Genomic DNA, 24,627 nt, shown 5'->3' with positions numbered 1-24,627 from the left:
ATTCCTGAGCCTGCAGGGAAACAACTATGGAGAGGAACATGTTAAGCGCAACATTTTTCTCAGAATTTTTTTTTTTCCAGAAGGGGGGTAGTTCCATCAAAGACTAATGAAAACGGAACATCTAACTTCCTGGCTATACTTAACAGCATTCATCATGCTTAAAAAAAATAGGCTTAAGGAGAAAATGTATTTTCCACTTGGTGGTTTTATTTAATCTGGGTCTGCATTTTTATTCTATAAAAGAGTAGCGTTATTGCACGTACCTGATTATTGATGGGGAACTGAAATCTAATTTATGGGATCAACAGGATTAATTCCCCCGTAATTCCTCCCTCTACCCCCCTGGACCCTTCTTTCTGAGTTTTAATAACACACTCTGGTTAATTAGGAGACGGGGTGAACCTTTCACGGCAGCGTACGTTCAGGGGACTTAAAATCTCCGTGGTTAGGAACTTTCACAGCTGCGACCTGTGTGCCACAAACGGTTCGAAAGCTTAACACAAATAAGATCAAGGTTTTCATTATGGTAGTGGAGCTATAAATTATCTGGGAGGTGACACATCCTGTGGGCTTCCCAGGGGGCAGGAGAGGCAGAATTAGGTCCTGGTTGAAAGCTTAACCCCCAAGTCGGCTTTCAGCACCATGAGTCATGGACAGCTCCCGCTATGAAATTATTTCTTTCTCCTATCCAGCATCAGTCAGGAAACAACGGAGATAGAATAGGTAGGTAGGTAGGTAGGAAGTAGATAGGTAGGTAGATAAGGTAGGTAGGTAGAGAGATAGAGAGATGATAGACATACATACATACATACATACACACACAGATGGACAGACAGACACAGACATAGATAATAGAGGTAGGTAGGTAGGTAGAGATAGATAGATAGATAGATAGATAGATAGATAGATGATAGATAGATAGATAGATAAATGGGGGTATATATAGATAAAGATATACAGAAGATACGGATGATGGATGGACGGACAGACGGACACAGAGACAGGTAGACAGACAAACAGATAGATAGATGGAGATAGATATACAGATAGATGATAAAGATATACAGATGATATGGATGGATGGACGGATGGATGGATGGATAGATACATAGATAGATAGATAGACAGACAGACAGACAGACAAATGTATGATAGACAGACAGACATAGGATAGATATAGATATACAGATGTATATCTGATGGCCTGGAAGCCATCTTGGTCATTGGATCTTCAGGCCTGCCAAAAGATAGATGACACAGATGATAGATAAATAGATAGATAGATAGATAGATAGATAGATAGATAGATAGATAGATAGATAGATAGATATAGATATAGATATAGATAGATGATAGAGAGAGAAAGAGAGATGATAGAGGTATACAGATAGATGATAGATAGAAAGACAGACAGACCTACACATATTTTAACTTATTACCTTTGGGGTCGTATATAATAATCCAGTCATTTGGTGTGCAATTACGGCAGCGTTTCCTGGAATATTCCTTGCCAGCACGGGAACATTTAAATCCATTGCCTGTAACACAGAGAATGCAGGGCTCACATCTGGTAGAACGGAGGCCTTGCAGATAACTCTGGTGTGGGTTAAATTAGTTGTTAAGGGAACCTGGCTTCCCCATTGATTTTGTTGGTTAAGAAGTCACAAAAAAGGGGTGATCACATGACCCTGGGACACACTGCCACTGTCACAAATAAGAGCCAGTTGCCAAAGCATTCAAATTTCCATCATTTGACCATGGGGATGCTGTAGGTCGTACGTGTGAAAAAAAACCAGGTCATAAGTCACTGTTGTAACTTCAGTCACTGTTCTAAGTCGAGGGCTACTTGTAGTAGAATGTAGGAGCTGAAATTATTACGTCTTTTGGGGAGATTGTCTTCGGAGAAGAGAGGTAATTTAAAGATTAAGATTAATTCATTCATTTAATTGGCCTTCAGAAGTTGTGGGAGCTTCATCCCTGGAAGCTTTCAAGAAGAGACTGGACTGCCCTCTGTCTCCTGCTTGGGAGGGGGGTTGGATTAGATGACCTCCAAGGTCCCTCCCATCTCTGTTATTCTATATTCAATGGAATGAGTTGCCTTCAGAAGTTGTGGGAGTTTCATCCCTGGAAGTTTTCCAGAAGAGAGTGGATTGCCCTCTGTCAGAAATGATGTAGGGTCTCCTGCTTGGGCTGGGGGTTGGACTAGATGACCTAAACAATCCCTTCCAACTCTGTTAATCTGTATCTGTATCCAACTCATCTGCTGAACTTTTGTTTAATACATGCACACCCACATCCTGCTATTACATCAGCAGGAACTATGGTGGCAGATGGCGAATGCAGGAGGCAAATGCTTGGCATTGTACCAACCAAACCTACCTGAATGGTTTATGCAGTATGCAATTACTGCCCTAAATGCCTGGGCCTTTTAAGGCAGTTGTCCTTTCCTTGAGCAAGGTGACTGTGTGATTAAAAATACCTGTAATTTGGATGCATTAGAATGTGACAGCTGACAAGGTGTTCCCCCTTTTCAGAAGCAAACCACTTCCAGTTGATGTACGGTTATGTTTCTCCTCCTTGTTCCTTCAACTCTTGAGCAAATATTAAATCCCGGGGCCAAATTAGAAGGACGGAACTCTGCAAAATTTATCAGATGTGGTGGAATGTAGTCTGGAATCCCGGAAGAGAGGGGCTGCCTTGTGGAGGACGAAGAGAAGGCAACGTGTAGAGAGTTTGGTTGGGAGGAAGAGAGTTAAGAGGGCTCTTATCTTAACTCTCTACCTCCCAACCAAACTCTCTAAACTTTGCCGTCTCTTGGTTCTCAGAGCATATGTTCCAATATTCGAGGGGCTGCCACAGAGAGGAGGGGGTCAAGCTTATTCCAAAGCACCTTTGAAGGTCAGACAAGGAAGAATGGATGGAAACTGATCAAGGAGAGATTCAACCTGGAAATAAGGAGGAATTTTCTGAGAGTGAGAACCATCAACCCATGGAACAGAAGTTGCCTTCAGAAGTTGTGGGAGCTTCACCACTGGAGACTTTCAAGAAGAGACTGGACTGCCGTCTGTCAGAAGTTATTCTCCAAAGCACCAGACAAAAAATAATGGTTGGAAACTGATCAAAGAGAGAAGCAACCTGGAATTAAGGAGAAACTTCTAACAGTGAGGACAATTAAGCAGTGGAATTGCTTGCCACAAAGACCTCTGCATTGACCTCAAACTTGATCACAATGCCATGGATTTTATTTTTGCTTTTCCAGAAGACTGCATTCAGAAGTTGTGGGCGCTCCATCACTGGAGGTTTTTAAGATGAGACTGGACTGCCATCTGTCAGACATGGTGTACGGTCTCCTGCTTGGGTGGGGGGTTGGACTAGATGACCTCCAAGGTCCGTTCCAACTCTGTTATTCGGTTGTTCGGCTATTTTTCCTCTTTCGGAAAACCCTGCCTGGATCAGCCAACATAAACCAGAAAAGTTAACTAGTTGAAACTTGCCTTGGCTCGCTGCAACATCTAAAATCCCGACTTTACAATTTCAGGCCAGACCATCCAGCAATAAACGGGCTAAATAACTTTTTTTAAAAAAAGGCTTTAGAGCGCCAACAGAAGGAAGGAAAAGATTGCATTTCAAAGCTGGTTTCCATTGATTTTTTTTTCCTGCCCCTGTGATTTACCCGGGAGAATCTTTGGAGCTGCTGAGGTGATCGCGATTATTTTCCTTTCCAAACTGCGCTTCCAGTCCTCAGGGTCTCGTTTAAAATGAGGAGGGGAGCCCAAAGGGGTTTTAACCTCGTCCAAACCTTTCTGATTTTGATTTCCAGCTTCTTCGGGTAGGAAATCCAGAGAGATTTTCTGACCTTTTGAAGATTGTGAAAAGGGAAGTGGAAACGTATGTTCTTGCCTTCTTCTTCTTTTTGTTTTTAAAAACTTTTCTCTTGGCACCCCAACTTTGAGGTGTTCACAGTTCAGTGAGCTCTTTGGTCTTTTCACAATTCAGAGGAAGAAGAGGCCGATAAATCAGCCAAGGAGAATTGGCCTCTCTTGCTTGCAATTGCCAGGCTAAATCAGAGCTGACTTTTAATAATAGGGTTGATTTAAACAGTGGGCTTCATTCAGGGGGTTTTCTTAGAGAGAGAAATTTTTCAGTTGTGTTTTCCCCTCTGCAGTCTCTCTCTTTCTTTATCTCTTTCTTTCTCTCTCTTTCTTTTTATCTCTCTTTCTCTTCTTTCTTTCATTCTTTCTTTCTCCCTCTTTCTTTCTCTTTCCTTTTCTCTCTTCTTTCTTTCTCCCTCTTTCTTTCTCTTTTTTCTCTTTTTCTCTCTCTCTTTCTCACTTTCTTTCTCTTCATCTCTTTCTTTTTTCTTTTTCTTTCATTCTTTCTTTCTCCCTCTTTCTTTCTCTCTTTCCTTTTCTCTCTTCTTTCTTTCTCCCTCTTTCTTTCTCTTTCTTTCTCTTTTTTCTCTCTTTCTTTCTCTTCATCTCTTTCTCTTTTTTCTTTTTCTTTCTTTCTTTTTCTCTCTCTCCTTTTCTTTCTTTCTCTCTCACTTTCTCTCTCTTTTTTCCCTCTTTCTCTTCCTTTCTCTCTTTCTCATTTCTTTTTTTTTCTCTCTCTCTCTCCCTCTCCCTCTCTCTTTCTCTCCCTCTCCCTGTTTGTCTGTCTCTGTGTACACATGTGTGCTTGCATTCTCGGTCTCTATGAGGATCCAAGTCAGAGGGCCAAACAGGGGAGAGCAAACTCAACATTGTTGGTCAATTTCACAAAACAGTTCAAACAGCTTTGTCTGTTTGACAAAAAAAAGCTTTGTCTGTTTGAAGACCAACAAAGATGACAAGAGATTTGGAGGCTAAACCATACAATGAATGTTTGAAGGAACAGGGTATATTTAGTCTAATGAAGAGAAGGACTAAGGGAGACAGGATAGCAGTCTTCCAATATCTCAGGGGTTGCCACAAAGAAGAGGGAGTCAAACTATTCTCCAAAGCACCTGAGGGCAGAACAAGAAGCAATGGGTGGAAACTAATCAAGGAGAGAAGCAACTTAGAACTAAGGAGAAACTTCCTAACAGTTAGAACAATGAATCAATGGAACAACTTGCCTTCATCTGGAGGTTTTAAGAAGAGATTGGCCAGCCATTTGCCTGAAATGACATAAGGTCTCCTGCTTGAGCAGGGGGCTGGATTAGAAGACCTTCAAGGTCCCTTCCAACTCTATTATTCTATGTTCTACATCTTTTAAGAGTTTTGAGAAACCTCAACACGAGGAGAACACAGGTTGCCAAGAGGAATGCTCAACAGGGTTCTCCCCACCAGGAAGTAAGGAAGTATTATTACCTCTAAAATCGCAGCTGACATCCCTTCCGATACAGAACTGTTCACGACAGCAAAACAGTTTTTCATAACGGCGTGAAGATCTTCCTGGGGGACTTCCGGCAATAAGTGGACCCCATCTGACCTACAGAGTAAATCCAGCTTGTTAATCGTCTTCCAATGGATGGCTGGTAGAAGCCGTCCCCCCCCCCCGCTTACTACCACAATCAGGAACAGAACTTTCTTTGCTAGTTCATGAGGTCTTTATGTGAGTCATGCTCCAATTAACGACCGTTTTTCTCTGACGGCATCAAGAGAAAACGTGCCGTTGTTCAGTTTTCCCATGCACTTTGCTTGTTGCAAACGGAGATTGCACGACTGCAACAGTCGGGTGTACATGCCAGTTGCCAAGAGTTTTAATCACGTCATCGCAGGAAATACTGGCACAGTCCTCAGCGTAAAGACCAGTCATGGCTGTTTTCAGCGCCGTCATGACTTCAAGTGGTCGTTAAAAGGAACGGACGTAACTTAAGGACTACCTGTAACTCCCACCATCTCTGCCCGTTAGCCACCATCACTAAGAAAGAGATGGAATTCCGTCAGATTGAGGATTGATCTCTGGAATATCAATCCTCAATCTGATGAAAGAATCTCCATAGATGATCAGCGTCTTGGGGTGGTGGAGAGAGATTTGCCAATTCTACCGTGATTTTAAATTTTTGTGTTCGTTTTTTTAAAAAATTCGTTGTTTTTCCAAAGAATTTTTTTATGTTATTCTGTTACATACCATTTTAAGTATGAGGGTTATTCTTCTTTACATTTATCATTCTTATGCATTTATTGTTTCATTTAATGGGTTATAATATACAGTTTGGTTTGCTTTATTTACCATACCTTCCGTCTGTTGTAACACCACTTTATTTTCCCTTTCTTTTCTCCCTCCCTCCCTTCTCTACTTCCTTCCTTCCTCCTCTCCTTCCCCTTCCTTCTTCCCTTCCCTTTCTCCTACTCCTACTCTTCCCCTTCCCCTTCCTACCCTCTCTCCTTCTCTTTCTCTCCCTTCCATCCTCCTCTCCTTCCCTCTTTCGTCCTTCCCTCCTCTCCTTCCCTCTTCCTTCTTCCCTTCCCTCTCCCCTACTCCTACTCTTCCTCTTCCCCTTCCTACCCTCTCTCCTTCTCTTTCTCTTCCTTCCACCCTCCTCTCCTTACCTCTTTCTTCTTCCCTTCCCTCTCCCCTACTCCTACTCTTCCTCTTCCCCTTCCTACCCTCTCTCCTTCTCTGCCTCTCCCTTCCACCCTCCTCTCCTTACCTCTTTCTTCTTTGCCCCGTCTTCCTTTCATTCTCTCCTCCTCTCTCCCTTTCTTTTTCTATTGTTGTTGGTGTATATTTCAAAGCTCAGTTTATGGGATGGCATTTCCGCCAACCCAAATATAATTCAGTATCATTTCTAAATTCTGTGTTGTTATGGAACGTCCAACATAAACTTTCCCTAAACTGCTCCCTTTTATTTTATTTTCTTAACTGTCCTTCAGTTCGTAATTTCTTAGATGTTTCTCCGTCGAAGAGGTCAACTGTGAATTCATTTCTTTTAATTATTTATCCACCCATATATATATTTTTGGAGGGGGTGTGTGTTAAGCTGTCTCCTGGAGAGATTCTAGCGGGTGTGTTCTGAAGCATGACATGGAATTTAGTCCGTTTCTCCTGAGGCCGGGCCACAAGGCCTCACCAAAATGTCAAGCGCAGAAGCGCGGAGCCAACCTATTTCAACAAGAAACGCTAAGTCAGAGGGTTTATTGATTTCTCAGGGAAGTTAAGAATAGGCGCCTTAAAAAGCAAGTGGTCTGATGCTAAGGCAGCCTCACTGTAGCCTGCCTGAAGAGAGGGAAGGAGAGGGGAAGAAGAAAGAGGAAAGGAGTGGAAGATGGGGAGGGGTAGGAAAAGGACGACAGAGGGCATGAAGGGGAAGAGGTAGAGAGGAGTAGGGGAGAGGAAGGGGAAGAAGAAAGAGGAAAGGAGTGGAAGATGGGGAGGGGTAGGAAAAGGACGACAGAGGGCATGAAGGGGAAGAGGTAGAGAGGAGTAGGGGAGAGGAAGGGGAAGAAGAAAGAAGAAAGGAGTGGAAGATGGAGAGAGGTAGGAAGAGGAGGACAGAGGGCATGAAGAGGAAGAGGTAGAGAGGAGTAGGGGAGAGGAAGGGGAAGAAGAAAGAGGAAAGGAGTGGAAGATGGGTAGGGGTAGGAAGAGGAGGACAGAGAGCATGAAGAGGAAGAGGTAGAGAGGAGTAGGGGAGAGGAAGGGGAAGAAGAAAGAGGAAAGGAAGATGGAGAGGGGTAGGAAGAGGAGGACAGAGGGCATGAAGGGGAAGAGGTAGAGAGGAGAAGGGGAGGGGAAGAAGAAAGAGGAAAGGAAGATGGAGAGTGGTAGGAAGAGGAGGACAGAGGGCATGAAGGGGAAGAGGTAGAGAGGAGTAGGGGAGAGGAAGGGGAAGAAGAAAGAGGAAAGGAAGATGGAGAGTGGTAGGAAAAGGAGGACAGAGGGCATGAAGCGGCAGAGGTAGAGAGGAGTAGGGGAGAGGAAGGGGAAGAAGAAAGAGGAAAGGAGTGGAAGATGGGGAGGGGTAGGAAGAGGAGGACAGAGGGCATGAAGGGGAAGAGGTAGAGAGGAGTAGGGGAGAAGAAGGGGAAGAAGAGGAAAGGAGTGGAAGATGGGGAGGGGTAGGAAGTGGAGGACAGAGAGCATGAAGGGGAAGAGGTAGAGAGGAGTAGGGGAGAAGAAGGGAAAGAAGGAAAGAGAAAGGAGAGGAGGAGGAGAAGAAAGTAGAGAAGGGAGGGAGGGAGAAAAGGAAAAGAAAGAAAAGTAGAGTGGCGGTAAAACAAAATAGGTGTATGGGATGGTGAGCAAAGCAATCCCAATCATATATATCTATTTATATGAAAAATGAATGTTTAAAAGTGTTAAAATGTGATCAGAAAAATAACTAGGAGAATGTATACTTGTAAATGTGTGTATGGGACTAAAAATTAAAAAAAAAACACTTTTTTAAAAAAAGGCCCAGCCTGCCATCTTCTAGATACGTTGCAATGCGATTCCCGATTCCTGGAGGCAGGGGGAATATTACATTTTAATCACACTTCCTTGCGCTGCCCGACTGCGCAAGAGCCTAAACGCTGTTCTTTCAGACTCTGACTTCTTCGTAACCCCAGAGTCAAATCGATGGACATCCTGAGACTGAGCTAAATCCGAAACTTGCTGTGGCCCCCTGGCGGACAGAAGAGCTGGCAGCAGAGTCGGACAGTGAGGAGGTTGGGGAGGAGCACGGCCCAGTCCTGGGGGCTGAGGGAAGCTCAGACGAGGGCTCTGCATCGGAGGCAGAGAGGGAGCTAGACAGCAGTGAGGCAGAGGAACAGCTGGAGCCTGTTCCCAGTGTGCGCATGCGCAGAGCTGCTAAAAAACAAGAACAACTAAGAAAGCAGGGTCGACTCAAGAGTAAAGCCACACCTTGGAGGTGATTGGCCCCTCCCAGAGGAAACAAAAGAGGGGCAAATGGGGAGGGGGCTTTTGCAGGAAACAATTCATTCCTTTAGTCCGTTTGAGAGTGGAAAGTTCTGTTTGTGACTATAAGAGACTCTGGGCAAAGTGTTGCCTTGCCCCATGTTTGGAAACTAGCTTCCTGGCAGCTCTCCAAGCGAGATAAGGTTCGTGTGGATAAATATTCCTCGGAAAGACTGTTTGCCAAGCCTGGCTGACTGTGAATGAAAGGAATTCACAGACGTGTAAATAAAAGGGGTTTTGCTGGGATCCAGACTCTGCTTCTTGATTTTTAAGGAAGCCTGGGTCAGAACAAAAGGATCCCTGTCTGTAAGGCTTCCCACTCTCCCAACATCAAAGCAGGTTTCGTGGATAGGGTGAGCAGGCTAGCAGGCCTGGGATGCTTCTTGGGCAGAAGACGAGTTTCCCCTTCAGGTGCAAATCTGTCAGAGCTGGGAAGTTTTCATCACTTCAGAGCTGGGAAAGTGGATCATCTCTAATGGATGTGACGCCACAAGGCCTCTCTCTCCAACGCCAAGCGCTTGGGCAGCCAAAGTGGTTTTTTGGGTTGCTCAAAATGACAACTTAAATCATAGTAAGCCGCCCAGAATTGCTTTGGATAGGGAGATGGGTGGGGAAGGAAAGAAGGAAGGAAGGAAGGAAGGAAGGAAGGAGAGGGGAAGGAGGGAGCTAGGATGGGAGGAAAGGAGGAAGGACAGGAGGAAAGGGAGGAAGGAAGGAAGGAGAAAGATGGGAGGGAGACAGACAAGATGGGTTGGAAAAAAAGGAAGGAAAATGGGAGGGAGGGAAGGAAGAAGATGGGGGGAAGAATGGGATGAAGGAATGATGGGAGGAAAGGAAGGGAAGATGGTGAGGAGGGCAGAAGGTGGAAGGAAGTAGAAAGGAAGAGAGGAGAGTGGGAAAGAAAGGGAGAGGGAGAAGAAAGGGAGAGTGAGAGAAGAGGGAGGGAGGAGAAAGATGGGAGGACAAAGGAAGGGAGAGGAAGGGAGGGGAGGGAGAAAAAAAGGGAGGAGAGGGAGGGAGGGAGGAAAGGAAGGAAGGAGAAAGATGGGAGGGAGGGCAGAGGGTGAAAGGAAGGTAGAGAGGAAGAGAGGAGAAAGAAAGGGAGAGGGAGGAGAGGGAGAAGAAGAGGAGGGAGGAGAAAGATGGGAGGGACAAAGGAAGGGAGAAAGAAAGAAAGGGAGAAGGAGAGGAAGGAAGGAAGGAAGGATCATAGCGTGAAGATCCCTAAGGCCCTCAAGGTTGTACTTCTAAACCTCTGGAGGAGAGGAGATTAGAGAAAGTTGGGGTAAGAAATTCAGGAAAATAAACAAGAGGTTTCCTTCGGGAGAGAATAATAATAATAATAATAATCTCCTTATCACCTTGGAGCATCCTACCTGTTCACCTTCTCCTCGACTTCTTTTGCGAAAGTTGGATCAGCCTACAGCGGGGGGAAACAAAATAAAAATAAAATAAAGACGGCAACGCACAAACGGCTTGCACGCCAGGAAAACAAGCTCCAGATTGTGAAAATAAAATCGTCGGTGTTGGAAAGAAGTCGTTTGCTCAGGGTAGGATGCCAAAATAAAGCATTTGTTTTTAAAAAAAACCAAATATCTACCATGCCAACATTCATGTCAGAGGATTTAGTTCTAACGCTCTAATTTGAGGACTTAAAACTTCGCTCTTTTATTCGTTGTTTTTCCCCCCAAAAAAACTTTCTCCTGCTTCCCACCAACCTACCTGCCTCCCCCCCCCCCGACAACCAGGACTAAGCTCAGAAAGAGAGAGAATTTGAGGTTTTTTCCAGATGTGTAACGTCCTGGCAGCTCCCTCCGGCACTTCCAACAACTCATTTGGGAGGAAACTTGACGCAAATAAAAATTGACAAGTGGACTGCCTGAAGCCTCCACTAAGCAGGGAGGCATCAGAAGCCAGAAAAGGGAGGGGGAGAAAAAAAATAAAAATAAAATACATGTTTAGATTATGTACCTTTCCACAATCTTCTCTTCCACACCAGTTCGCTTTCCAATCTTGCAGTGAACCGGAGTGGAAAGGGGGAAAAAAATTAATAGGATGGGGAAATAGGAGCTGTAGCCAAACGGGAAGCGGGAAGACAAAGGTTCGACGTTGAAAGAAAGCGGATTTTTTATCAAGACAAGGTAATAAAAGGAAACGTCTCCTACTGGGGGCAATTTAGAGAGCCTGTCTGGTCTAGTGGTTAAGGTGCTGGCCTACAAACCAGGAGACTGGGAGTTCTAGTCCTGTTTTAGGCATGAAAGCCATCTGGGTGACTTTGGGCCAATCACCAGGAGACGGTGAGTTCTAGTCCTGTCTTAGGCATGAAAGCCATCTGGGTGACTTTGGGCCAATCACCAGGAGACGGTGAGTTCTAGTCCTACCTTAGGCATGAAAGCCATCTGGGTGACTTTGGGCCAATCACCAGGAGACGGTGAGTTCTAGTCCTGTCTTAGGCACGAAAGCCATCTGGGTGACTTTGGGCCAATCACCAGGAGACCGTGAGTTCTAGTCCTACCTTAGGCACGAAAGCCAGCTGGGTGACTTTGGGCCAATCACCAGGAGACGGTGAGTTCTAGTCCTGTTTTAGGCACGAAAGCCATCTGGGTGACTTTGGGCCAATCACCAGGAGACGGTGAGTTCTAGTCCTACCTTAGGCATGAAAGCCATCTGGGTGACTTTGGGCCAATCACCAGGAGACGGTGAGTTCTAGTCCTACCTTAGGCATGAAAGCCATCTGGGTGACTTTGGGCCAATCACCAGGAGACGGTGAGTTCTAGTCCTGTCTTAGGCACGAAAGCCATCTGGGTGACTTTGGGCCAATCACCAGGAGACCGTGAGTTCTAGTCCTACCTTAGGCACGAAAGCCAGCTGGGTGACTTTGGGCCAATCACCAGGAGACGGTGAGTTCTAGTCCTGTCTTAGGCACGAAAGCCAGCTGGGTGACTTTGGGCCAATCACCAGGAGACGGTGAGTTCTAGTCCTACCTTAGGCACGAAAGCCAGCTGGGTGACTTTGGGCCAATCACCAGGAGACGGTGAGTTCTAGTCCTACCTTAGGCACGAAAGCCAGCTGGGTGACTTTGGGCCAATCACCAGGAGACGGTGAGTTCTAGTCCTACCTTAGGCATGAAAGCCAGCTGGGTGACTTTGGGCCAATCACCAGGAGACGGTGAGTTCTAGTCCTGTCTTAGGCACGAAAGCCAGCTGGGTGACTTTGGGCCAATCACCAGGAGACGGTGAGTTCTAGTCCTACCTTAGGCACGAAAGCCAGCTGGGTGACTTTGGGCCAATCACCAGAAGATTTCTAGTCCCGCCTTAGGCACGAAAACCAACCTTGGGCCAATCTCTCTCTCCTAGTGTCGCCCATATCACAGGGCTTTTGTTGGGAAAATAAAGAGGAACTTAGGTTCGATATGTTTTCTGTGTTGATCAATTTGGTGGGGTACAACTAACTAACAGGGGACACGGTGGCTCAGGGGCTAAGGCGCTGAGTTTGTTGATCAGAAAGATTGGCAGCTCAGCGGTTCGAATCCCCAGCGCCGCCTAACGGAGTGAGCTCCCGTGACTTGTCCCAGCTTCTGCCAACCTAGCAGTTCGAAAGCACATTTAAAAATGCAAGTAGACAAATAAGGACCACCTTTGGTGGGAAGGGAACAGCGTTCTGTGCGCCTTTGGCGTTGAGTCATGCCGGCCACATGACCACGGAGACGTCTTCGGACAGCGCTGGCTCTTCGGCTTTGAAACGGAGATGAGCACCGCCCCCTAGAGTCAGGAACGACTGGCACATATGTGCGAGGGGAACCTTAACTTTACCTTACAGCTAACTAAATAAAATAAAATAAATCTTATGCAAAGAATTGGCTCGCTGGAAATAGCTTAATGCTGGGAAAGATGGAAGGAAAGAGAAGGAAAGGACAACGAGGAGCATGGAGGATGGAGTTCATTCATAGTGGTGATGGGGGCATGGAGAGAACTTACGGCAGGTCCAACAATGAGCAGGTGTACCCTGGAGTCCTCCCGATGCCACTCTGTCAAGTGAACAGGTGAGAACTCTAGTTAGATGAAAATTCAGGTGAGACTAAAGCATGGTAACATGGACTAACAATAACTGGTGGCAGAAGTTGTTCTGACCCAGACTTCCCAAGAGCATGAAGCAAACTCCTTGTTCTGACAAAAACCCCTTTTATTAATTCTGCTCATTCACATCCAGCAAAGTCTTTCAAGGGAGGATTTACAGTCACAGACCTTATCAGGCTTGGAGAGTGGCCAGGCCGAGATCTTTCAGACGGTGCAATTCTTGGCAAGAATGCAGGAAGGAACTAATGGTCTCCTGCAAACTCCCCTCCCCTTTTGCTCCTCTTTTATTTCCTCTGGGAGGGGCCATTCATCGTCCCCCTGTGGCCTTACTCCCAAGTCAACCCCTGTTCTTTAGCTGTTCCCTTCGTCTGGCAACTCTGCAAATGCGCACACTGGGAACAGGCTCCAGCTGTTCTTCTGCCTCACTGATGTCTGACTCTGAAGGCAGCTGAGAACTGTCAGATGGCCCTGACCTCCTCTCTGCTTCCAACACAGAGCCTTCCCCAGACTCCTCCCCAACCTCCTCACTGTCTGAATCTGCTGCCAACTCCTCTGGCCGCTGACAGGCCACAACAAGTGTCTTGATGTTACTGGTTGAAGCAGTTTCAAGTTGTTATTTTAGTCCAGCTGAGGTGGGAAGCTACCAGAGATGCCTACAGAAACATTGGACCCAAATGGTGGAGGATTCTGTTCCTGAGAAGGAACATTTCAACCAGCTGTTGGTTAGCTCTTAGCTTCCCCCAGCATTTGAAGTACGAGTAATTCCTCAACTAAATCTCCCATGGCCAATCAATTAAGTGTTATACCTCCTTTGATTAGTAAACCGTTTCCTACACCAATGTAGCGTCAATCTAAATATCAAGGCCCCTGTTTTCTGGCTAAATTGACACCTATAATGGAATTTTTTCCCCTTTGGGTTGCCCTATATATTTTTGCAGTATCCTGTAACTCTTTTTAATTGTTTTATGTTTGGTGTCCAGAGTCACTTGCTTGAGATAGAATAATAGAGTTGGAAGGGACCTTGGAGGTCTTCTAGTCCAACCCCCTACTTAGGCAGGAAACCCTACACCACTGCAGACAAACACTGATGCAACATCTTCTTAAAACCTTCCAGTGTTGGAGAATTCACAACTTCTGGAGGCAAGTTGTTCCACTGATTAATTGTTCTGACTGTCAGGAAATTTCTGCTTAGTTCTAAGTTGCTTCTCTCCTTCATTAGTTTCCACCCATTGCTTCTTGTCCTCAGGTGCTTTGGAGAATAGCTTGACTCCCTCTTCTTTGTGGCTGCCTCTGAGATATTGGAAGATTGCTATCATGTCTCCCCTGGTCCTTCTTTTCATCAAACTAGACATGCCCAGTTCCTGCAACCGTTCTTCATATGTTTTAGCCTCCAATCCCCTAATCATCTTGGTTGCTGAAGAAAAACGGCTCCAGGAACTGAATAAACAAAAGAATAAACCTGGAGAATTCAGATTTGTCTGGCGAGCAAATGGACCACTCAATCAATGAAATTAATTTTAATTTAATGTGATCAATTAAAGAGATAGGCCAAGGATGACGGTTGATATCCTGTCATCTCCGGAGCTGTTCCTTCAACCCGACAGTCAGATATTCACCCTGTCTTATATAAAATAATTTATAAAACCAAGAATCCTCAGTCCTCAAAGAAAAAGGGCTCCATTTACTTATTTTTTAATCGCTTGATTAAATTTATTTCACTGCCCAGCTCACTGATACACTAAGAGCCTCTGAGTGGTTTCCACCTATTGCTTCTTGTCTTTGGAGAATAGTTTGACTCCCTCTTCTTTGTGGCAACCCCTGAGATATTGGAAGACTGCTATCATGTCTCCCCATGTCCTTCTTTTATTAAACTAGACATACCCAGTTCCTGCAACCGTTCTTCATATATTTTAGCCTCCAGTCCCCTCATCCTCTTTGTTGCTCTTCTCTGCGCTCTGTTCTAAGCTCTGCATTCAGATCTGTTGCAGAGTCCTGTAACACCAGATCTTTTACCATTTTTTTTTTACATTTCCCACTTTTTCTCCAGGGCCAAATTACTTAGTTACAAAACACATCGTATCTTGATTTTTGTGGCACTTGGAACCTGATCAGAACCAGAACAAGACAAATCTGACAGATTTGGGGGGCCCCTAAAAATTATGTGGTGCTACAATTCTGAGGCTCTGAGAGGCTCTTCATTCCATAGCACCAAGTGATGTTGTAAAAAAGGAGAATGCGCCTCCCTAACCAGACACACACACACAAAGTTAGAAAAATTTAGATGTTAGAAAACCCAAACTCCGGTCAGATGGACACAACAGCTGTATCCGTCACATTCCAGGCCCCCCTGCCTCCTCAAATTATGCCTCCCAGTCATCCAGAAAGATGGCCGTTTGCAAGGTCATCCATGCCAAATGTATTGCGAAGACGTTGGACGGGAAAATATTGACCTGAGAAAACATCCAGCAGATAAAGTGGATCTTTGACTCTCCTTAGTCCACAGATCAGCAGGAAGGTGTATAGACTCTGGTCGTCCTGGGCAATCCCTGTAGAGAGAGGAGGGTTGAAGCTTCTTTTTAAGTTTCAAAGGATCAGCACTTCTCGGAAAATTAAAGAAGGGCCAAGGCCCCGTTTGGGAATTTGCCAAATTGTGGATTCCAACCCAACACCTTCCCTCTTATTAGGAGCCGTGGTGGTACAGTGGTTAGAATGCAGTATTGCAGGCTAACTCTGCCGGGTGTCAGCAGTTCAATTTTTATGGGCTCAAGGTTGGCTCAGCCTTCTGTCCTTCCAAGGTGGGTAAAATGAGGACCCAGATTGTTGGGGGCAAGAGGCTGACTCTGTAAACCGCTTAGAGGGGGCTGTAAAGTGCTGTGAAGCAGTATGTAAGTCTTATTGCTATTGCTCTTCCTTTTCTCCTTCCTTCCTTCCTTCTTTCCCTCCCTACCTACATGATGGCATAGTAGTTAGAATGCAGTATTGCAATCTAATTGTGCTGACTGCCAGCGGTTCGATCCTGACCAACTCAAGGTTGACTCAGCCTTCCCTCCTTTCAAGGTGGGCAAAATGAGGACCCAGATTTTTGGGAGCAAGAGGCTGACTCTGTAAACCAGTTAGAGAGGACTGGAAAGTACTGTAAAGCAGTATATAAGTCTTATGCGTTATTGCTATTGCTAGTCCCTTCCTTCCTTCCTTCCTTCCTTCCTTCCTTCCTTCCTTCCTTCCTTCCCTTCCTCCCTCCCTCCCTCCCTCCCTCTTTCCCTCCATGATGGCTAGTGGTTAGAATGCAGAGAATCGGTTGCTAAATTTTCTGAATCCCACCCCTGCTCCCATAGTCACGTGATTGCATTTGGGAGGGTTCAGCAACACAACCACACTTACATCAGTCTGGAGATTCCCGCTGTCCCGCGACTGAATTTACCAAATGGTTTTTGCCCAAAACCCCGTTCAGTTCCTCCCAGTTTTCGGCGAAACGCTTCCCCTACCAATCAATGGGTTTGCACTTACAACCGCGGTGTCCGTTTCGCGACTTGGACACGATCGCACTCACGGCCACGTTTGCTTTACGGGCGTTCACTTAACGACCGCCACAAAAACCCCGACGTAAAAGCACCATCGATCGTGCTTTACGACGGTGAACAATTGAGGACCGCAACAGCCGGGCTCAATACGGTTGTAACTCGAGGACTTCAAAACACCCGAAGGTGACAAAAAACGAGGCCGCCGGGTTTCAGCAGCTTTATTGATGCCTCCATCCACTGTAGATGCTGCAAGTAATTCAGGGGGTATTTTTAAGCTCTTTTTTTTGCCGAAAGAACTAAACTGGAAACGATACAACCATCCTCTCTGTTTTTATGGTATTTCCGTCTCTCTCTCTCTCCCTGCAGTGACCTTTCAAACAAGAAGAAAAGCAAAAAAAAGGGGGAAGGCTTTGATGGCTGTTTCCCCTGTCCACCACTTCGTTTTTTTAAAAACAATCTCTGCAAAATCTATTTCAAAATTGGTATAAAACAGGAGGGGGTGGGGGCAGCTGATAAGTAATCTAAAACCAGCACCACCAATGCCGTCTCTTTATCTCTCCTAAATATCACCAGGGAAGTGGGGGTAGGAGGACGCAGTGTCCAGGGTTGTAATATTGCTTTCTGGAAATTAAAACCCAATCCGGAAAGAGAGAAAGAGAGAGAGAGGGAGGGAGGGAGAGAGGGAGGAGAAAGAGAAAAGGAGAGAGAGAGAGAAGAGAGAGAGAAAGGAGAGAAAGAGGAGAGAAAAAGAGAAAGGAAAAAGAGAGAGAGAAAAGGAGAGAGAAAGAAGAGAAAGAGAGAAAAGGGGAGAGAGAAAGAGGAGAGGAAAAGAGAAAGAGAAAGGAAAAAAAGAGAGAAAAGGAGAGAGAAAGAAGAGAAAGAGAGAAAAGGGGGGAGAGAAAGGACAGAAAGGAAAAGGAGAGAGGAGAGAGAGAGAGAAGAGAGAGAGAAAGGAGAGAAAGAGGAGAGAAAAAGAGAAAGAGAAAGGAAAAAGAGAGAGAGAAAAGGAGAGAGAAAGAAGAGAAAGAGAGAAAAGGGGAGTGAGAAAGAGGAGAGAAAAAGAGAAAGAGAAAGGAAAGAGAGAGAAAAGGAGACAGAAAGAAGAGAAAGAGAGAAAGGGGGAGAGAGAAAGGAGAGAAAGGAAAAGGAGAGAGGAGAGAAAGAGAGAGAAAAGGAGAGAAAGAGAAAGAAAGTGAGAAAGGAAAAGAGAGAGAAAAGGAGAGAGAGAGAAAAGGAGAGAAAGGAAAAGAGAAAGAAAAGGAGAGAGAGAAAGGAGAGGGGAGAGAAAGAGAGAGAAAAGGAGAGAAAGAGAAAGAAAGTGAGAAAGGAAAAGATAGAGAAGAGAGAGAGAAAGAAAGGAGAGAAAGAGAGAGAGCAAAGGAGAGAAAGAGGAGAGAGGGAGAGAAAGAGAGAGAAAGTGAATATGTATGTGTGTGTGTGTGTGTGTGTGTGTGTGTGTGTGTGTGTGTGTGTGTGTGTATATATATATATATATATATATATATATATATATATATATATATATATATATATATATATATATATAATCTGCTTTCCTCTAGAATTTGCAAACGCCTCATTAAGATCCAGTCGGAACCAGGTGATGCTACAAAGCAGCAGACGACAGAAGGCGAGCGAAAGGAAACGTGAAAGGGGGGGGGGGGAAAGAAAAGGGAAAAAAAACTCAGTCCAAATAGCTCAATTACCAAACAGGAGCTGAAAAGAAAAGAAGGCTTGGAAGAGAGAGAGAGAGAGAAAACGAGATTCATAATCAAAATATCCCTCAGTGTGCTCCAGAAAGCACAGAGCCATTCTGCTTGATAATGTAAAGAAGCAAAAATTACCCTTAATGCAATTTTAATATTCCGCGGAGGTCTAAACCATTTCCAATTTTAATTTTTTCCCCTCTTCTCCTCCTTCTCCTTCTGTGGAGGTAACTTGTTAACTGTATTCACAGCAGCCAAAAGCTGCATTTTTCAAAAAAAATATATATGAGGAATTCTTCGCGGCGGGCTGACCTTTTCGTATTTTTTCCTTTGTCGTCCTTCACAAACGCATAGCAACGCAACGCAACCTGTGAGTATTTCAAAGCTTCCCCCACCTGCCCTTTGCTGCGTCTTCAAAATATTCTCCTCAAGTACAGCTGGCTCCTCGACTTACGACCGCAAATGGAGCCCAAACATTTCTGCTGCCAAGGGAGACATTTGATAAGTGACCTTTGCCTCAATTTACGACCCGTCTGGCCACCGTTGTTAAGCGAATCCCTGCAGCGGGGGAAAGTTACTAACATGGTCGTTGTGAATCTAGCTTCCCCCCCCCCTCCCACACCACCTCAGAAGGTCGCAAAAAGGTATCACGGGACGCTGCCAACCGTCGTAAATAGGAGTCAGTAGGGATTTTGACCACGGGACTTCTGGGGGAGGGTGCAACAGTCGTAAGTGTGGAAAATGGTCACATAAGTTCCTTTTTTGGTGCCCTCTGTAACTTGGAATGGTCAGGAAACAAACTGCGGTTAAGTTGAGAACTTATGAGCGATAGGCAAACTTGGGGGATCAATTTGCAATGTTTTGCGTCTTCTCCCCTAAGGATGACGGGGTGGTACCTGTGACTACAACTCCCATTAGCCTGGAAGGGGACCCCAAGATTTCTCTTGATTACAGATTAACAGAGTTGGAAGGGACCTTGTAGGTCATCTAGTCCAACCCCCCCACCCAAGCAGGGGACCCTATACCATTTCTGACAAAAGTCTCTTGTTTGAAGTCTCAAGTGATGAAGCTCCCATAACTTCCGAAGGCAACTTCTGTTCCATGGGTTGATGGTTCTCCCTGTCAGAAAATTCCTCCTTATTTCCAGGTTGAATCTCTCCTTGGTCAGTTTCCATCCATTATTCCTTGTCTGGCCTTTGGGTGCTTTGGAGAATAGCTTGACCCCCTCCTCTCTGTGGCAGCCCCTCAAATATTGGAAGTCTGCTCTCCTGTCTCCCCTGGTCCTTCTCTTCACTAGACTAGCCATGCCCAGTTCCTGCAACCGTTCATCGTACGTTTTAGTCTCCAGTCCCCTCATCATCCTGGTTGCTCTTCTCTGCACTCTTTTTTAGAGTCTCAACATCTTTTTTGTAGTCTGGTGATCAAAACTGGATGCAGGATTCTAGGTGTGGTCTTACAAAGGCTTTATAGAGTGGTATTAGTACCTCCCTTGATCTTGATTGTATCCCTCTGTTAATGCAATTTAGGATTGCATTGTTTTTTTTGGCTGCCGCTGCACACTGCTGGCTCCTATTTAGCTGGTTGTCCACTAACACTCCAAGTAGTGTTACTTTGAAGACCAAATCCAGACCTCAGTACAATTATTCCACCGAATCTCTCTGCTGGTGGTCTCGAGGACTTTGCCAATCCTGAAAACACATACTTCTACTCCCATTTCAAAAACCCTAAGAGAACCCGATTTATTCCCCATTTCTGATTAATTCCTACGATAAGTGACTTCCTACTTGCATCTGCCTCCTTCGTGGCCCATCCATCACAAGTCACGGATGTTCTCAACATGATGTTTTGGGGGTTTGAAACTTAAAAGGGTTATTTATTTGGGGGGGGGCTCAGAAAACTGGGGAGCACAGAACCCCCCATAAGTACATCAAGAAACTAGCCAAGATATCCAACTTCCTCCCCAATCCAACTGCCAAACTCAACCCATCCATTTCCTGTCTCTCCACAATAGGTAAAGGTTCCCCTCACACATATGTGCTAGTCATTCCCGCCTCTAGGGGGAGATGCCCATCTTGGTTTCAAAGCCGAAGAGCCAGTGCTGTCCGAAGACGTCTCCATGGTCATGTGACTCAACACCGAAGACACACGGAACGCTGTTCCCTTCCCACCAAAGGTGGATCCTATTTTTCTACTTGCATTTTTTACGTGCTTTCGAACTGCTAGGTTGGCAGAAGCTGGGACAAGTAACGGGACTTCCTTAACCTCAAAGTGTTGCTCTCCCTCAATAAGAAGAGGGGCAGGGGGTGCAGGTAGGGGCGCACAAAAAGAAGAAGTGTGCTCTGGTTTCAACAGGTTTTCATGAAATACAGGATAAATCCACTTAAGATGCTTACAGAAACAGGATTAATGATTTTCACAATAGGGAAAGGACCGACATACTTCGGCCCCAGTGTCTTTGATTTCTGGGTGGTTTGTAGAAACTTGGTGGACATAAACACTCGATCTCCTACTTTGTACTCCCTTTGCTTCACCTTCTTTTCGTCAGCCTGTTTTTTGTGCGCCCGGTGAGCAGCCTCCAACGCCTTGCGGGTCATGGGCCAAATTTGGCGAAGCTGGTCATTCCACTCGGAGAGGGACAAAATTTGTGGTTTTTCTCGAGGCAACTCAGGAATTGGTACAAAGTCCTGTCCAAACACAACTCTAAAAGGGATCAAGCCGGTACTGCTGTGCACAGAGATGTTGTATGCCACCTCAGCATGTGGTAACAGTTCAGCCCAGTTATCTTGTTGATAATTGATGAAACACCGGAGGTACTGTTCCAAAACAGAATTAGTCCGCTCAGAAGCCCCGTTAATCTGAGGATGGTGGGCGGAGCTTAGCCCCTGGGCAGAGCCAATTAGCTTCAGAAACTTCTTCTAGAAGAGGGAGGTGAACTGAACCCCCCTATCCGAAATTATGCGTTCAGTTACTCCTTGTAACCGGTACACATGTGAAATAAATAACTTAGCTAACGACTTAGCTGATGGGATTTTGGAACAGGGCACAAAATGAACTTGTTTGGAAAACAGGTCAGTAATTACCCAAATCACAATATTTCCTAGACTCTCTGGCAATTCGACGATGAAGTCCATCAATATCTCCTTCCATGGGGCCTCAGGGTGGGCCACACCTTGGAGAAGGCCCTGGGGTTTTCCCAGTGGGCGCTTTGTGGCAGCACAAACGGGACAACTGGCTATGTAGGACTCAATGTCTTTTTTCAATGAAGGCCACCAAAATTGTCTCTTAACCAGATGTAAAGTCTTTACAAATCCAAAATGGCCTGTCATTCTCGAATCGTGGGCCCATTGAAGAACAATAGTTTTCAGGTCAACAGGAACATATAATTTAGCCCCTACCCAAGTCAATCCATCTTTCATGGTACATTTGTTTGAATGTTCCTTGAACCAGTCATCGGACTCAAGGCCCTCCTTGAGTTTGCACATGAGATCCGTCGTGACCTCATTCGAAGTGCCTTGGCTTCTAGTAATCACCGGGGCAGCCAGACTTTTTGCTGGGATGACTGGGTAAACTATGCTCAGCTTAGAGCTGTTGTATTGGGGAAGCCTGATGCCAGGTGTCGTGGGAACTGCTGCGCCACCACATTCTCAACAACCTTCGCCAAAAAGGGGAGGTTGGAGACTGGACGGTAATTAGCTAGCTCCATTGGGTCGAGCGAAGGCCTCTTGAGCAAGGGTCTCACCACCGCCTCTTTCAAGGCGGTTGGTAAGTATCCCTCACCCAATGAGGCGTTCACCAGGCCCAGAAGCCAGCCTCGTGTCACCTCCCAGGCTGCCAGTACCAGCCAGGAGGGACACGGGTCCATTGAACATGTGGTGGGCCGCAGCCGTCCACGCAACCTGTCCAAATCCTCGGGGGCAACAGAGTCAAACTCCTCCCAGAATGGTCTCTCAAGACTCGCTGTTGACGGCTCGTCTGGTCCACTGACGGAGGTCCATCCGCTCCGGATCTGAGCAATTTTGTCCTGCAGATATTCCCCAAACTCCTCTGCTCTTCCCTGTAAGGGTGCCCCCCGCGTCCCCTGCGATAAAAGGGAGCGGGTCACCCGAAACAGGGCGGCAGGGCGGTTATCCGCGGACGCAATAAGGGCGGCACAATGCCTACGCTTGGCCGCTCTTATTGCCACAAGGTAAGTCCGCAAATAGGCTCTTACCTGTGTTTGGTCAGATTCGGAGTGTGAGGACCTCCACCTGCTCTCTAGACGTCTCCTGTGGCGCTTCATCACCCTTAGCTCCTCAGTAAACCAAGGAGCCCGGGTGGGTCGATGCCGCAGGAGAGGTCGCAAAGGCGCAACCCGGTCCAAGGCCCCAGTCGTCGCCCTATTCCAGGCAGTCACTAGGTCCTCGGAGCGGGAGCGGGACAGGGCTACAGGTATTGGCCCAAGCTCCGTCTGGAATCTATCCGATTCCATCAGGTGCCTGGGGCGGTACCAGCTTGTAGAGTCTGGTTCCACCTCCTCGCGGTGGGGGATAGCGCCAGGGAAGTCCAGCCGGAGGTGGTCGTGTTTTGGTCTGTGACTGTAAATAAAGTATTATTAACTTCCGCAATTCCTCCATTTCGCGTGAGGTCATTGAGTAAATCTGGGGTTTTGGAAGTTTTACTCCTGGGAGGATCTCAATGCTGCAATCCGTCGCGTGGTGAGGGGGTAATTTATCAGAGGATTTTTCACTGAAAACGTCCTTTAGGTCCCAATATTCCTTTGGGGTTTTCTCCTCCCCCTCAATTTTTTCCTGCACCACGGCCGCTAGGTTAGGTTCAGCGTTGGTAATATTGGAAACCCCCCCTTCTCCCTCAGGGGGTTTAGCGGATCGGATAGGCAACCACCCTTTCTTCCCGTTGATGTGTGGGTTCCATTTACATAACCAGGATCAGCCCAGTATTTATTTATTTTTATTTTTTATTTTCTTCGCATTTCTAGACCGCCCCTCTCCCAAAAAGGACTTGGGGCGGTGTACAGTCCACACAACAAACAACAAGTATCAAATACAAATATAAATACAGATATAAATACACATAAGGAGGAGGTTAAAAATTTAAAAGAACTGTACGGAAGAATATAAATATGGTTCTAAAAACCCTAAAATCAGTTAAATTTAAAACCGTACCCTATAAATAACCAGGTAAGAATATGTTTCCAGGAGGTAACAGTTGTCGCAATTATAATTATGCCAGGCCAGCTAATCGAAACCGGTGAGTCTTCAATTTTTGTCGGAAGGAGCGGAAGTCTGTGGTGGTTCTGATATCTTGAGAGGCCGGTCCGTCCCCGGTGCCACAATGAAACTTAAATGTTTCCTGGTGATCTCCCACCCACATGTCTATAAGTTCAGTCACAAAATGGGCAGGAGCCCCCTCCCCCTAGCTATAGACCCATCTAGCTGGCAAAAAGCAATGGCGACTTTCAAAGTTCTCCGTTTCAAGCCCGTTTTTTTCCAGCACTTCCAGGCTAACAACGCAACGTGTACATCCCGAGTCTAAAAGGGCCAGCGTTTTTGCTTGGCTCGCTCCGTTATGCTGGCGCTAGGGATTCGAACTGCCCAACCACCAATCTTTCTGATCGACAAGCTCAGGGTCTTAGCCACTGAGCCACAATAGCCTCCTGCCAAAATACAGAACAATGAAGGGTTCTTCAACCTCCTTTCTGATTTGTGCTTAGTGCTTTTCTACTTTCCAAAAGAAGCCTGATTCGGCAAATCAAGGGAGTTGCCAGGATTGGCGGAGGGGAGGCTGAACCAGGGCCGAGCCGCCTGCGGCGCACTCTATGGAAATTTTTAATTATCTACTTGTCACCAGCGCTCAGCTTGAAGGGAAAGTCTTCCGGGCTTCTCGGTACTCGAATTGCTGACAGCTCGGAGGGTGTGATTCGTGGGCCAAGCCACAAGGCCCAACGGAGTTGTTTTGACTCCAGGATAAAGTTTGCGGGGTGGGGGTGGGGGGAGCAATAAAGTACCCCAACCGGCTGAGGAAGCAGGGAGGGATGTACGAGCTCTTTTGCAGAACTTTCAGAGGGAAAATCTTAAAATCCTTTCTTTTTACCGCTAAGCAATCCACTTTCCCCGGGGTTGAAGAAGAGGAGAAGAAGAGGTTTTTGGCTCTGGGTTCAATTCCCCAGGTTTGCCTCAGTGAAATGGCAAGGGGATGGGGCAGGCGTGGTGCGGAGGAATTCTGTTCAAACTGGGGTAAACAGTGTTAGGAGGTATCGTGATGGTTTCCTGGGCATTTTTCCTTCTCTTTCTTTTCCCCTCTCTTTTCTTCTCCTTCCTCGTTTATTTTTCTTTTCCTTTCCTTTCCTCATCCATTTAACCCCTTTCCGTTCCTCCTTTTCTTTCCTTCCCTCCCCCTCCCATCTTCCTCTTTCCCTTTCCACCCATCTTCCTTTCCTTTCCTTTCCTTCCCATTCATTTATTC

The 24,627-nt window shown here is 46.0% G+C and overlaps 1 protein-coding gene across 2 annotated transcripts in view; it reads right to left on the bottom strand.

The window, feature by feature from the left end:
• The window catches only part of GLT1D1 (glycosyltransferase 1 domain containing 1), a 44,718-nt gene that overhangs the window by 2,331 nt on the left and 17,760 nt on the right, over window positions 1-24,627 (bottom strand). Inside the window, exons 7-11 of one of the 2 annotated variants that reach the window (XM_081966942.1) lie at window positions 15,389-15,484; window positions 12,840-12,889; window positions 10,239-10,282; window positions 5,331-5,451; window positions 1,433-1,538 (exon numbers count right to left, since the gene is read on the bottom strand). In XM_081966942.1, coding sequence (XP_081823068.1) covers window positions 1,433-1,538; window positions 5,331-5,451; window positions 10,239-10,282; window positions 12,840-12,889; window positions 15,389-15,484 — 417 coding nt within the window. The remainder of the gene's footprint in view (window positions 1-1,432; window positions 1,539-5,330; window positions 5,452-10,238; window positions 10,283-12,839; window positions 12,890-15,388; window positions 15,485-24,627) is intronic. The other variant, XM_081966941.1, reaches the window with a different exon arrangement.

The sequence above is a fragment of the Natrix helvetica genome (assembly GCF_964273705.1).
Source record: "Natrix helvetica genome assembly, chromosome: 14".
NCBI classification, from domain to species: Eukaryota; Metazoa; Chordata; class Lepidosauria; order Squamata; family Natricidae; genus Natrix; species Natrix helvetica.
Note: the sequence above shows the minus strand (reverse complement) of the source record. Positions and strands in the feature narration are given on the sequence as shown.